The sequence below is a fragment of the Aquila chrysaetos genome, chromosome Z (assembly GCF_900496995.4).
Source record: "Aquila chrysaetos chrysaetos chromosome Z, bAquChr1.4, whole genome shotgun sequence".
NCBI lineage: Eukaryota > Metazoa > Chordata > Aves > Accipitriformes > Accipitridae > Aquila > Aquila chrysaetos.
Window position 1 is genome coordinate 51,814,466 of NC_044030.1, and position 15,255 is coordinate 51,829,720.

A 15,255-nucleotide genomic window follows, 5' to 3' on the forward strand; every position below is an offset into this window, starting at 1 on the left:
ATGATAATTATCCATTTGGTGTGAAAAAGGGATCCCAAGACTCAAAATCAATTCACACATGTTGAATGCAACCACAGTGTTGTAGACATGCTGACTTTACAATATAGCCAGGCTTCTAGTTTCCTTCACTTTAATCATTATCGGATGTGTATAACAATTCCAGCTGCTTCATGTGGACACTATTTAAATACCAGACTGTAAAAGAGGTGGAAAGAATGTTTCCTTTTTATTCAGTTGGCATCCATGTCCAAATTTGTGGAAGTAATGAGCTCAATATGCACGACATAACTATGATAAAGATTATCATTGCTAGTACAACACTGCTTTATTGGGGGGAAAAAGCAACAAAATTAACATCTGTAAACAAATATAAGGAGAGAGATAATAGTTCTGAAATAAGACTTTGTGAAGCAATTCCCACATATAGCACACCACAATGAGCTAACAGGTCACAAATAAGAATTTCTAGGTTTTGTGGCATGCAGGCAAAACTACCTCAATTACACATTTGCTATTTGCTATCTATCAACTGCCATGGGAATCAGTAATTAACAACACATGATGATGATACTATTGTATGTTCCAATTGTAAAACATTTTTGTTAACATTCAATTTGAAAGAAGGAAGTAATTGTTCACCAGGTGTAGCTCTTTAAATAAACTCAGTTGTTCAAAAATTCAAAATACTAGAAGGGATAAGCTATTAGTTCTGATATAGAAGGAAGGAGAACCAATATGTCCTGAGATCTTGTAGATACTAAATACATATTTCAAAATACATATCTTAAAATCATATTTGGGGGTAAATCTGTTAAGACTAAGAGTAACCATCTGATGTATGTAAATGTATAAAGCTGAGATTAAATAAAGACTCTTTTTGACAGTCATCTTGTCTCTGGTAATACCTCCATATCCTTCTGGTAAGCCCTGGTAAGCTTCTGGATTTCATTTTCAGATTCTGTGGCATGTACTTTCTCCTTCTCCCAGCATTGCTGTACATTCTGTAGTTCCATTTTTAAAGTTCCCATTAAAGTCTCTCTGTATGCACACTGAGTGTGCAGATGATTTAACTCTTTATTGGCATCAGCCAGGTTATCCTGAGCTTCCTGTAGAACAGAGGCATGGAACAGAAAAGCTGGTAAGAATTTTACTCTATAAAATGTTACCTTAGTCCAGTGCTCAGCATCTGAGGAAGTGAACGGTCATATAGCCAGCCACATGTTTTCAGAAGACTCCAGGCTAAGCTGACTGTATCTTGTCAATAACAGAATTTCAAAATTGACAATAGTACTTCGCCACAGCTTGTAAGTAGACAGCATCAGAAATCCATCTCTGAGTTAAAAGCTCCATGACGCAGTGACCTTCAGAATCCCCTCTACCCCCATAACTGAGATGCAGAATGCATGAACGCAAGTTATCCTCTGCAGAGTGGGAAGCTCTCAGAGCTAGTGAAATGATACATTATTTTCATAAGTAAATCTCTGATCCATTACAGCTGAGTTGGTAGGCAACACAGACAGCTGTTGTTACCCACTGTATTCTTTAATAAAGATGAAAAAATTTGGTAATAATGCATGATAAAAAGATGTGAGGACTCTCTTTGGAGGTTTGACCATGGGAAGAAACTAACAATCAGAAATGGTCATAAATACAATCATTATGTTACCAGTACCAAATCTCACAAGGTAAACAAAGAACTTAATACACTACCCCTTTTCAGCCAAAAGATTGCTCAGATGGAGTGGACAGGTACACATGCTTTCCTCTCCTACAAGCACTGGACTTCCAGCACTGCTGAAGTTTGCTAAAGGTCAAACTGAAAGCATTGTTTGTTTTTCATAAAATCATAGCTGCTTATATAAGAAATAGAATAGGAAAGATACTCCCAAATTTATCAATGACAATTTTTAGTCTTCTTAATGAAAATATTAAAAGATTAAAGCAATGTTAAATTTCTAACAGAAACATTTTCAGACTGGATCTAGAGTTTTCACTCATGTATACAATTTTATTACCAAAAATTTAAAGAGATCAGAAACTGCTGTACTGCATGAAAACCAGCACCCTCTGTGTGTAGCAAATTTGGTTTTTGCATGAAGAATACAAGTATCTGTTGCAATGGGTTGCAAAATTTTTAGGTGCCTTACAAATGTGCTGCAACAGAAGCAGAAGTTTTAAGTCGTCTGAATATAAATTAGTAAATAAAGTTCAGATGAGATGACAGGAGATCATGTGCAAATATCAATTAATATGAAGATTCAATGAGTGTTGCAGAAGGATCTGTGACTAAACTGAAGTGACAAAGCAGCATATCCCCAGCAAAAAAATCTGAGAAACGCTGGGAGTAGAGACATTCTATTTTGGCAGTAATATAATACACTGCCAGTTGGGAGATTAAGTATAACCATGACCTCAGGACTTCCTCTCTCCCTTGGCCACTGATGTAACCAGACAGGACATTACAAAAGCGGCGTGTCAGCCAAAAATAGAGACAAAAAAAATTTCTTGTTCAGAAACTAAAGAAAAAGAGTTCTCAAGTGTTTTTATCAGCTCTGAGGTAGATTTTGCTCTAAGAAATTTGGGTTGCATGCACATTGTCCAACTGTCAAGGATGACCTGATGCTTCATACATGCATTGACTTGTCTGATAAACAAACAAAAAAATTAACAAAGGAAAGGACATCTTTAATAAAATGTGCTTACAGATGAACAGAGGTAATTAAATTATCTTCTCCTTTTCTTGAGAAAAGAGTTAAGAGAAAAAAATTACTGATGCTGATTTCAATATAAAACAGTACTTTGCAAATTGATAAAACTATTTCAAATTATTTCAGAAGTGCAATCACTGAAATGATCAGTTATGTAGTCTAAGGTGGTAACTAGAATAAAGCAGCATGGCTTCACACAAGCTTGCAACATAAACTAGTCTGCTCAACAGAACACAATGATACAGACACTTATTCTGATAAGAAAAAAGATACCTTAAATCCAGAAAGACACTTTTTGCAGAACTTTCAAATTTTACGTTAAGTTCATGAAACCATACCTTAAGGTCTTGACTTAAAGCAAACATTTCCTCTTTGGATATCTCAAGTTCTTTTGTCATCTTTTCACACAAAGGCCTCATTTTCCCAAGCTGTGAAAAATACAGAGGTGAAACAGGCTTCAACAGAAAGGCTACATAATCACTTCAATATAAAGGAAGAATTTGGTATATGAATGCAAAAAAAAAATTGTTTTCAATTCCTCTGACAATATTTATACTCCATACAATCTAAATAATGTACCATTACAAAAGCACTAAATAACTCTTTTATAATCATTTAAGATAACTAGCAGTGGCAGAATCCCAAACTGAGTCCACTATTAACTTTCCCATTAACTCTCAAAATATCTGACAAAAACACAGACTTTGAAATGCATGTGAAAATGTAATAAATTCAGATTATGATCTGGGGAGTGGTTTGAGAAAACAAGTTTTCAAAGTCAGTGGCCATTTGCAGAAATTGTCCAGCTATGAGCATGGTCTCTACTTTTTACTGAGCACTGAATAGTACTCACATACCCGTAAAAAGCAGTAATGTTCCCAAGAGGCATGGTGACTACTGAACTGTTTGTGGTGTTACAAGCAACCACCTCAGAGGTAGCTCATGGCCATAATGTGTATTAGCTTCACTTTGCACTTTCAGAAAAGATAACAACACATCATTATAATCTGTATCTTTCATTACCTGATGATGAGATTAGCAATATAAATGTCTGAAAGAAAGCATCTAATAGAAATGTATTATAGTGCAGGTTACTGCCAGCACTTGAGCATTAAGGAGCAACTCAGAACTAAAATATCCCATTTACAAAATTTACAAATTATTTTGCAAATCGTATTTTTGTTTGATCTCAAATCAGGAGACCTGGCAGAACCCTTAGAAATAATTACAGTAAATTACAAAATGCTACTGGAATATTTCCAGTCCTTTTGTTGGTTTACTAGCCTTCTCTCTCTCCCCAAACATATTCTAGCCTCTGTACTATACAAAAAGTCAAAAGCTTGTTATCTGTCAAAACCAAAACACTTATACACCTTTCAGTTACATAAATGAACAAGATTGTTTAATCTAATGTTTAACACAGTAGGTTAAAGGTGACACATGACAAGTTTACCAGCATATTTCACGTATACATACAGGTGTACGCATATATTAATATCTCCATCAATATGCAGGGTCTTGTTGAAAATCTCTCTATAAAAAGAACCACTACATAATTACTCAAAACTAAACCCTTACTGCTGTGTATTAAAACATCCTGGTTTTATTGCACAGTGCCCTTCATAGTCCCTTTGTGCATTATTGTATTATTAAAAAGTTTTATTACTAAACATATCTAATATATAAAAAGCCAAAAGCAGCGTTATCTATGGGGGTGGGGGTAATCAAGAAGGACAGAGCACTGCCCTTTCTGTGCACCATGAAGGTGCTCGGTGATCTCTGGCTCCATATGACAACTTCGGGGTCAGTCACACGCAGTCCTACTGGGAAGTCTTGTGGCAGGTCATCTGTTGGTCCTGCTCTGCTTGCGATTTATTTTCCTTGACAGTTCATTCTTCTTTCTGTCAGAATACTCTCTTTGCTTTCTTAGCAGCCACCCCCTTGGTCTCCCCACTGCTGTCTCTGGCACAGTTTCACAACAAAGCACATCACTAAGCCAAAGCCTGCTGAGTCGACTTTTCAACTGTGCTGCCTATCACGTGACACTCCTCCTCCCAAATAACAATTCGCTGTGGGTAATATGTTCCTAGTTACTCTGCAGCTTCCAGACTTGGGTCTCAGAAGAGTTTCATAATGACTATACACATTGGTTCTCTTATCTCACTGGGAGAGACCTAACAGTGCTTGCTGTTTACAAAAGTATAATTGTTTCCATGGTCACTTATTTTTGCACCCGTTGAACAAACTCAAAGGTCTTGTGGGAGACCATTCTTTCCCCAATAAAAGGGGAAAAGCTGATATACTTTTCCTCTGGATTTCTTTTTCTTTTTTTTTTTTTTTTTTTTTTTTGAAACGTTGTGAGTGACTAGCTAGACTATGCATTTGTCAAAACAAAAGACAAAACCTAGAAATGAAAAAACAGTACTGGCATTTTTACAATCTTATCACACCTTGCCTTTCTGCATTTGCCAATTTTATCCAAAGTTAAGCTAATTACAAGTTTGTACAGAAAACTTTAACAGTGCAGCTAACTTCTCTCTACAACCTTTAAAGCCACAAATTCATAAAACATTTACACCCAAGAGGATTAATTTAATCGCATTAGCAATACAAATGAGAAAATAAATGCAAGATTGTGACTTTTCAGTCAGTGAAATAAAAGGCCAGTACGACTGCATGGAAAACATTTGATTTTTTTCAAGGGTAAGACTTCCAAAATTAAATATTTCCATTATTGTCCTAGATAACTTAAAGAAAGTATTTTCACAGTCCTATTTTACTTGAAAAGACCTCGAAAGAGCACCAGAAGAGATTTCATCATGAACACACTCATGTCAGAAAATTATGCCACTTTTTAAATGTACAAGGGCATGCACACTTACATAACGGATACCAACGACTGTTCAGGCTCAAGTGTTGCATATTTAGGAATATTGTGATATACGTTGCCCAACTCTCAAATCATCACCTTTTAACTGAAATCCTAGATAGGAATGGCTCGTTTTCCTGAATGTTTATTGAAAATAATAACCCCAACAGGTTTAATAAGAAAACAAAACCAAATTAAATTAAAAAGAAAAAAAGAAAAAACCTCTTCTCCCTGTGCCCCCAATGTAAGTGAAACTTCACTGTAGGGCAAGCTTAGAGAAATAGTAGTGACAGAGATTATTTCTTTGGGTATACGTGAAGCTGTCAACTCAACATTCCCACTCTTCTGACCTTTTTTACAAGCAAAGCGTATGTACTGCTGCAGGCCGAAGGCGATACGTATAGAGCCAAACAGTGCAAGTGTTACCTCATTAGACATATCTTCCAGCTTGTTCTGGTAAGCTGTCAAGGTACACCTCAAAGTCTCAAGGACAGAGAGGCTCGGAGGTTTATCTTTGTCCTCACAAGCGCCTGAAGAAAAATACAGAATGAAAATTAAGCCTTAAAGCCACAGAGAGAAAACTACTCACTCTGGATGAGAGGTATTAAAATTAGTTAGGGCTTCAGCGACAATACAAAACACTGAACAGCAGCCTTGTTTGCCACAAGAGATGCAGCTGAATAGGCATACTTTCACAGCAAATGCAGCTGAAAGACATTTGTATAAAAGCTTTAATACAAGATACAGAACTGTAAATTCTGGATTACATTTCTACCTAACGTATTTGGTATGCAGTCTCACATATAATTTCTACTGTGGTCAGACCAGCCAACTTTAAAACCACACAATAACACACTTCAAAAAACATGTTGCCTGAAAGTTAAGTATGTTACACTTTTCCTGACATTATTTTGCTGTTGTGACTAAGCATGCATATTATAATGCAGTACTTCATTTACTCAAAGCTTTACCAAGCCAAAGATCACATGACTATGTTATGCTTGGAGAGATCTTAAAAACCTTTTAAATGATCTTGAATTTCATTCCAAAGGAAATAATAAAAAAAATTTATTATCTGTCTGCAGACTTCTACATAATGTTTCAATTATAAATCTTAAAGCTGATATATCCATTATGTACACACTACACTTATTTATTAAACCTTTAGACTGAGACTTCTGATCTGCTTGCCTTAATTAGGGACACATGAACAAGCTTGAGCATTCCAAAGCCCATAGTACAATGTGCTAAGAAAGCAAAACACCACTGTATTGATCAAGAGGTCACAAGATGTCAGCTGATATTAAATTTCCAAGAACAAACTATTAATTTTTTTCTGGCGTTACAGCAAAATACCAGGTTATTGACAGATTCTTCTTCTCAGTATTATTTATATTAGTATGCAGCATTTATAAACTTGTTTTGTAACAAATTATAGTTCATCATTTTCATGAGTCTTAACATGTTCTATAAGCAAAACTAACTTTACCAACGCTAATAGCACCCTTATTTTGCAAAAGAAGTGAAAAAATCAGTGGTATTTGAACTCCAGAGGCCAAACAATCAGAACTCCCAGCAGAACTAAATGATGATACAGGTGTTTATCACCTCTGAAAGATTAGTGTCACTAAGCAATTTACCTCGGGTGGCTCATAAAGTCAAGTCAGATACTAAACTCTAAGCCTTTTCTTTGGCTCTCCATAAAACTTTGTCAGCTAGAGGAGGTGCACTAACAGACTTGCAGGTTGTTTTTTTTTAAGAAACGTATGGTTAGCACTGTAAGCATGATATTCTACTCAAAGCATTATACAAAAATGATAGATTTGTCCTGTAGGCTATACATAACGCACCAATGGTAGTCAGTGGAAAACTTACACATATGCACAAGTCAGAAAGCTGTTCAGCATTTTTTTTCAATTAGCCTCTTCTCTCCCAACCCTTTGATAATACCAGAAAGCATAGAGTACTATTCAGATTGGACACTAACTTTTCACTTTGACTTGCCAGCCAACTGTTACTGCCAAAGTCACACCTAGTCAAACCAATGCAGGTTTGCAAGATTGCTTTCAGTAACAGGAGCGAGATCTGCTCTACAGCATGCAAGTAATTTTAAAAAGAACGCACGTCCCAGTGACAGACTTCTGGTCTGTCCTATCAGCCGCTCCAGTGGACACCTATTTACCACAGTTTCTAAAGGTCTACAGAATCAGGGGAAAGCAAAATGTTAATGAGACTCCAGTGCCCTTAACCAAACCTGTGAGTCCTAGAGATGTCCCAAATAGCAAGGTGACACTTAGAATCAACCTAAGAAGAATTCATAAAATCTGACCTTTTGTGAGAAGTTTAGATTTCACATTTAAGAACGAGAATAGTAACACCTTACTATCATTTCTATCACTTAACCACAGCTATAGGTAAGGATGCACAGGGCTCCAGTCCTGTCTTCTCAATTACAAGAATGACTTCTCACTACTACTCACTGTAGGAACATTTTGCAGTGATCTTGTTGCACAGAAAAAAGAAAGTACTATTCTTCCATACTTCCAGCTCTAGAGAAGCTGCAACTCACAATTCTCATTCAGTTTAAAATAATATCTATTCAGTCAATCCAGGGGTTGTCTTCCATCCCACAGTTTTCAACAAGCTAAATAATGTATCTTAATTTTTAAAGTCCCAAACTGCAATGCTGTCACTGAAACGTGCCTCTGAACTATCTTAATTTACATCATGTTTGCCAAAACCAGACTTTTGCCAGTAAACTTCCCACACTGGCATTCCTTGCCTTTGCTGCAATCCTATTTTCTAGGCAGCCCAGTCTGCCAACAGAAATACCAGATTCTACCTTCCTGCACTAGCTGAAAACAAGCCTATGGCTTTAATACTGGCCAAATGTTGTCCGTCTTCATACAACTATGCAGGAGACATGCAACCTAATCCAAACGGCACTCTCTTGCTGGAGAGGCCCTACTTCAGCAATGAGGGAAAAAAAAAGCCCAATACTTGACGCATTTGCCCAGTATCACCTAAGAGTTTGAGGGAAGAATTTTGGGAAAATGCCAGGCTCAACAGGAGTCTGAGAGGAGGTATACAAGTGAGTAAACTCTTAAACCTGCTGCTTCAGACTTTCTACTAACGGTACTGGGCTTGGCTAGGATAGAGTTAATTTTCTTCATAGCAGCTCATATGGTGCTGTGTTTTAGATTTTTGAACAAAACAGTACTGGTGGCCTGCATTAAACAGTAACACTAACTCAAAGCAGCTAACACTCTTAGCACTTCATATGCAGTTCACTTTTTTTTCAGATTGCTAGAACCACAATTTTTTTTTTCCTGAAATGAAGACAAACTTCCCTGAGTTTGCTGAATAACTGCAAAATATGATAAACTGAACAGGACAAACTGAAATCATGCAAAATGCCCAATAAGAATAACAATGCTGTGGAAATTTGTAAAGGTCACTTAAAAAGGAGATGTGGATTTATGCTTGTTAATTTGGAATGTATAGAGAAAAAAATAACTTTTTTAAATACTTCAGGTTTATAATCTTTAAAAATATAAAGTGTTCTTTTTCTTGTATAGCCCAATAATCACAGCCCAATCAGCACTTAAATGAAGGGGCTGGACCTTTAATATTGACAGATTTTTAAGTAGATCTCTCAACCACTTGCGTTGAAAGTTAAAAACACAAACAAGAAAGAAAGACTGCCCAGCCAGCTGTGGCTCATGTAGCCCCTCATCTGCTAATTAGACTACAAAGATTTATTTAAGATTTTTACTTTTATTGGCACCTAGGCATTTGAATTTCAAATATGATTACATAAAACATTTTTTTGAAAATTGAAAGAAATACTGTTATGTAATAAATTCCTAAGTACAACAGTAAGGCAACAGCATTAAAAATTTAAGTTTCACACTTAGAAGTGTAGTAAATACATAGAACAAATGTCTTAGTCAATGTCCATTTTAATATTAGCTGTAAAGACTTAATCCACAGCAGAGCTAATTTCACTTTCTGCCCCAACTGAGCCTCTGCAGAGATGCTGACGCTTAAAAAAAAGATCTCTTTAAATAAGATCTTTCAAAGTTTACCTTAAACAAAGCAAATTAATACTGAAGTTACTTTTACTGAATCCCTGATATTATAGAAACAGGTCAAAGCTGTTCTCTGCAAGGTTTACCACTAGGGAGAACAGAAAGCCTACCCAAAAGACAATTACTGCTTTGGAAAGTGCACTTCGGCAGCAGCATCCAGGTCCCCCTAGAATTCCCGAAGCCCCTCTGGGCATGTGGAACTTTGCAAGACCGGGGAAAACATACAGTTTTGAAGAGCTTTTCAGTCTGACATATCTACAGTAATCGTACAGGTATTACCCACAGGAATTACATTTATAATTACAGAATAAAACTGATACCAGTTCCCAAATAAAAAAATCATACAGCCCATGTGAGGAAATCAATGCATCACAGGTTTAAGGCTAGGCTTTTAAGGACAACAGAAATCTCAAGAGGTCCTTTATTCAATTTTAACAGTACCAGGCCTTAAAAAAAAAAAAATCTTTTTGTGAAGATACAAAAAAATACATCTTCATTTAAAGGTGTTATATGACCCATTAACGTCTAGCATTGTTAAAAAGTGCAGAAATGTATCATCACAATTTATATAAAATAAACCCATTTGCTCTTTAAGCAACATTTCACCTGTTTTCTTCCAGTTTACTTGTACTGTAAGTTGGAAGCATTCTGTTTCTAGTCTGTGATTTTCTAACAGGAACCACATAGAGAAAACTTTTATAGATAGTTTTAATTGAAGATTTTTAAAAGTGTACTATTTTCACCTTTAAAAAAATTACTAGCTTTGATGTTAAGTTCAGCTTGTTTATGTTAGCCACTATTTCAAATGTTTAAGCAGGCAGCATTTTGTTGAGTTTGATACAACAATTATAGATAAAAACCAGGTAGCAGAGTGACAACCACTGACTTATAATTAATTTTAATGAAAACAAAGAAATATTTATTCTGTACTAGATCAAATGAATAGAGCAATATGGTACTAGTACACAATCAACAGTAAAAAGTATTGTGTTATATCATGTGTCCTACACAACCTTTTTGCATATATGACCTTTAAGTTGCTGAAGGTTGCCTCAGAATTTGGCTCAGTTCAGGCAAAACATCTGTTCCCTTTGCAGGTATACTGTAAGGACTTTTTTCTCAGTTGGATTTAGAGCACAGCAAGTGAGCCCTTTTCTGACCGATCATATACACCCCAGCATTTGTAAATCAAGCTCTGGGCTGACAACAGCAGGTCCACATTCCGTCACCCTTTCTCAGCTAGCAAGGCCATTTGACTGCTGTGAGAACTGCTCTTATCATGTCATCAAATCAAAGCATGTTGAGAAGAGGGAATGCAAGAGGCATCTGCAGAATTCCCACAATGTAGTGACTTTGGAACATTGACAGATGCATCTGTCATTTTATACCTTCAACTAACCTGCTGTCCGCTGGCCTGACATAGCAAAGCTGTCCAAGAGTAACTCCAGCTCTCTCATGTTGTTTTCATACGTCTCTGTTAGAAAGACCTGGTGTTTCTTGGCCTTTATTTGACAGGAGATACAGACAAGACAAGAGAGGAAAAAAAGAAACCCATTAAAATAGTAAACAAAAGAAATACAGATGACAATGGTATTTTTGTTCCTCCTTAAATTTAAAATTCCTGCTGTATTTCTCATTACTCCTTTCCTTGAGCCAAGAGACCTAGCAAGATTTCGCAAATAAGTAACACAGAACCCTGAAACACACTTAAAATAGAACTAAAGGCTTCAGGTAGTCAAAAGAAAAAGAAAAAATGGTTGCACTAAAACCTAGTCTTGATCTTCTTCTGCTTCAAAAACATCTTAATGAACATTAATTAACTGCTGCCCATCTATGCAAGCAATGAAATCTATTGTTATACCCTGCAAGGGCATCCAGAAAGACACCAAACTACTGGCAGACAGGCTAGAAATTCATGATTTGGCATTCAGTCAAATCCCACACCTATTCTCATTGCAAACCTGCCTACTTTAATTGTTAGTATCTTCCATGCTTGATAGTGATTTCTTCAACATCAAAAACTCCTCCTTATGCATGGAATATAAAGCAGCAGAGTCCTTCAGCTCCTATAACTGACTTCTCTTAAAGAAAGCTGTTCACTAAGTGCAGCCTGTTGTTCAAATCAAGACAGTGGCTTTATTCTGAGGGCAGAAAGGTATTTACCACAGATTTTTTAATCACCACAATAGAAAGAGTATATCAAATCATTCCTTCAATTTATATCTGATATTAAAACCTGCACTTTTCAAAGATATGCACCCGTAATTCCGGACAAGACCAAGGTCCTCTTGGACATATATAGTTGTGACTTCTCAAAGAAACATACAATTTTAGCAGCTGACTGACAAAAACTAATACATCTCAGCAGTTTAGAAAACAAATAGAAAAACACACCCACTCAAACAACCCCCCCCCCCCAAATCAAGAGGAAACTAGATTTAAAGGACTTCATGATTTTCTTATGACAAATGTTATGCTCAAAGATGTCTCATTACCTTTAATTACTCTATTTTTATTCTAAGTTCTAACACCTATTTGAGTAATTTCCCTTTCTATTTGGTGATGGAAGGTTACCCTTTTTGTATTGAGAAAAATCCTACTGTTTTCTATCATATCTATAAACTATTGCTTTAGTTATGCTTCATTGCATGTGTAAGGATCCAGTCAATTTCTCAAGTGTGGGAAACTTCCTCCTAAGGAAAACTGCTACTACTGGTAGCATATAACTGTCACGGTAAAAAACCAAGAAATGCATTTAATTCTCTGCAGTGTTCTTCATTATTCAGTTTAAATATTTTATAAATTTGCTTTACTCTTTCAATTTTAATTATATGTACTGTATATCAATGAATATATTATTCATATGTGTATTTCAGTGTTAGGTCCCCTGTAGCATTTACACAACTTTCCTCGTGTGAGAGTTTGTACTACACTTCATAAAGAATTTCCAAACCTCTTCTATATATTCAACAGTAACTAAGTTTTAATTCTTACATCATAAAATTATCTATATAAATAGAACTTGTAATTGCTGAGCTCCAGTAAAAATATTTTATGGGGTGCAAACACATTAAAATAATTTACTCTCATGTACTGATATCATCTCAAAGACCTCACATGTTAGAAACGAGAAAATATAACAATATGATCAGCACCACAATAAAATAAATACTCTTTTTACGTAAACCACTCCAGCACAGAGAAGGTCAGACTAAATCTTCCCAGAAAAACCTTTTACCATGGAAAAGTCAAATGTGAGAATTTTTTTCAGTTTCCTCATCCAATTTTTTCATTTGGTTTAGTTAATTTACCACAATTTAGTCAGTATATTCCAGTCTATTCAGGCTTCACCACTCCTCTGTGCTTTATTTGCTAACTGCATCTACACTCCCTAAGCCAATTTCAGTCGCTTTTTCAACAGCAATAAAGATCAAAAGGGAATTCCTTAGACTAGCCCATTTCTCTACACTTCAGCTGCAAAGTATTTAGTATCTTTCCTTTCTAGTTCCCATTTTCAGTGACTGTCCCCATTATCAGAAATAGAAGAAAGATACTGTAAACTGCAGTGCTGGAAATCCAGGCACAGGTTAAAAGTCCAAACATAAAGATCTAATTTCTTGTCTCACTGACAGTTATCTGGTAAGAATGTGCCGAGTCATAAAATCATGGAATAATTTAACCTGGAGGTCATCTGGTCCCACTCCCCATTCAAAGCAGGGCCACGCTAGAAGTCAGGTAAGGTTGCTCAGAGCCTTGTCCAGTCAAGTTTTGAGTATCCCTAAGGATGGGGTTTCAACAACCCCTTCAGGCAACCTGCTCCAAGTCTCACAATCCTCACTGTGAAGGTTTTTTTTTGCCCTTACAGGTAATTATAATTTCCCCTTCTCAAACTTCTGTTTTCTCTCATATTTTCACTGCACAGTTCTAAGAAGAGTGTAGCTCTGTTTTCTCCATAAGCACCCATTTGACAGTTGATGGCAGTAGCGGTAACTCCCTTAGTTTTCTTTTCTTCAGTCTGAACAAACACAGCAAGTATACATAACTCTTTACTTTGAAAGGAAAATGGAGTCCAGAAGTGTAGAAGTCAAACATAATCAATTGCAGCTGCTGAAAGGTATCTTCTGCCAGATCCAACTATTCCAGCAGATGAGATTACTTCCCTCTCAGCAACTCCATTCATCATCATATTTGTGTTAGGGGATGCCATTTCTGTAGAACTACTGGAAAGGTACTGGTGTGAGTGTTCCCTAGATTACTTCAAAGGGGAAATCAGATGACAAAGTGCTAAAGCCTTTACTTAAAGAGAGCTTGCTTTCCAGATCACATTACTAGAAACAGGTGAAAGACTTGTAAGGTAAGCCTTCTGCTGACTTTGCTTGACTTCCTGCACATCAGGATGGACCATTCTTGACCTTGGAGGTGATATTTGAAAATTACCTTGAAAATCAAAGGCAGCAGGAGGCCTGTATGTGTGCACAAGGAGCTCCTGACTAAATTCATATATTAATAGGAAGCATAAAGGAGGTGGATGCAGGCATAGGTGACCTGGAATAAATATAGAGAAGCTGTCCAAGCATGGAAGGATATGCTTAGGAAAGCCAAAATCCACCTGAAGTTGAATCTGGCAAGGGACATGAAGGGCAACAGGAAAGGCTTCCTGAAGTATAACACCAGCAAAAGGAAGACTAGGCAAAACTTGGGCTTGTTGCTGAATGGGGCAGGGGATCTGGTGAATAGAACACAGAAAAGGCCTTTTCAATGCCTTTTTCACCTCAGCCTTTACCGGTAGAACCTGCCTTCAGGAATCCCAGGTCCCTGAGATGAGTGGTAAAGACTCCTTGTGAAGTTTGCACGACCACATAAGAATTTAAAATTCTTGAAATATATTAGAAGCATTTCCTATACTCCCCAAATACAATTCCCTCCCTCACAAAATATTCAGAATAGGAGGCTAGAAACCAAACAATATTGGAGGCAAGTCATACTTTCCGAACTCAGAATGTATGCTGAATTGTAGCATATACAATGCTTCCCCATGTCAAGCTTCTTATCCTTAAGAAGGCTCCTATTATCACAAAACATCCCTTAAGGACAAAAGAATTTTTGGTAGAAAAATGTGTTTGGCAACATATTTAGTTAACCATCAATTTTAAAACACAACCAGCCTTTTAAGGAAATTAAATAGAAGCCAAGTATTTTTCGTTACAAGTACTGTAGGCTCCAACCAGGAGAAAATCTTTTTTCCAAATGTGTATCCTCATCTGTAAAGATAACCAGAATTATTAAGAAAACATACTACTAATAAAAGTTATTCCACCCACTGTCTGAATTATGCTAATCTTCCAGGAGCAGGGTATTTGCATTTATCTAGGCAATTCTCTACTACCTTGGTTGGAAGATATTTTCCTTAACCACCAGTATTCAATTTTGGTATCATTCCATCACCTGTTCCAGGACAGAAATGAAGTCCCATTGATTTTTCAGCATTTTCCAAAAGCCACTCTTGAATAAAATAAATGCAAACTCTAAGCACTCTTCCAGAATAGCCCACATGACCTGATGCTGCAAATGTGCATGTGTATCTCAA

The 15,255-nt window shown here is 36.5% G+C and overlaps 1 protein-coding gene across 6 annotated transcripts in view; it reads right to left on the reverse strand.

The window, feature by feature from the left end:
• Positions 1-15,255, reverse strand: part of CCDC171 (coiled-coil domain containing 171) — a 153,273-nt gene that overhangs the window by 93,638 nt on the left and 44,380 nt on the right. For all 6 annotated transcript variants that reach the window (XM_030004382.1, XM_030004383.1, XM_030004378.2 and 3 more), the window contains exons 10-13: positions 11,068-11,170; positions 6,004-6,107; positions 3,047-3,136; positions 906-1,106 (exon numbers count right to left, since the gene is read on the reverse strand). In XM_030004382.1, coding sequence (XP_029860242.1) covers positions 906-1,106; positions 3,047-3,136; positions 6,004-6,107; positions 11,068-11,170 — 498 coding nt within the window. The remainder of the gene's footprint in view (positions 1-905; positions 1,107-3,046; positions 3,137-6,003; positions 6,108-11,067; positions 11,171-15,255) is intronic.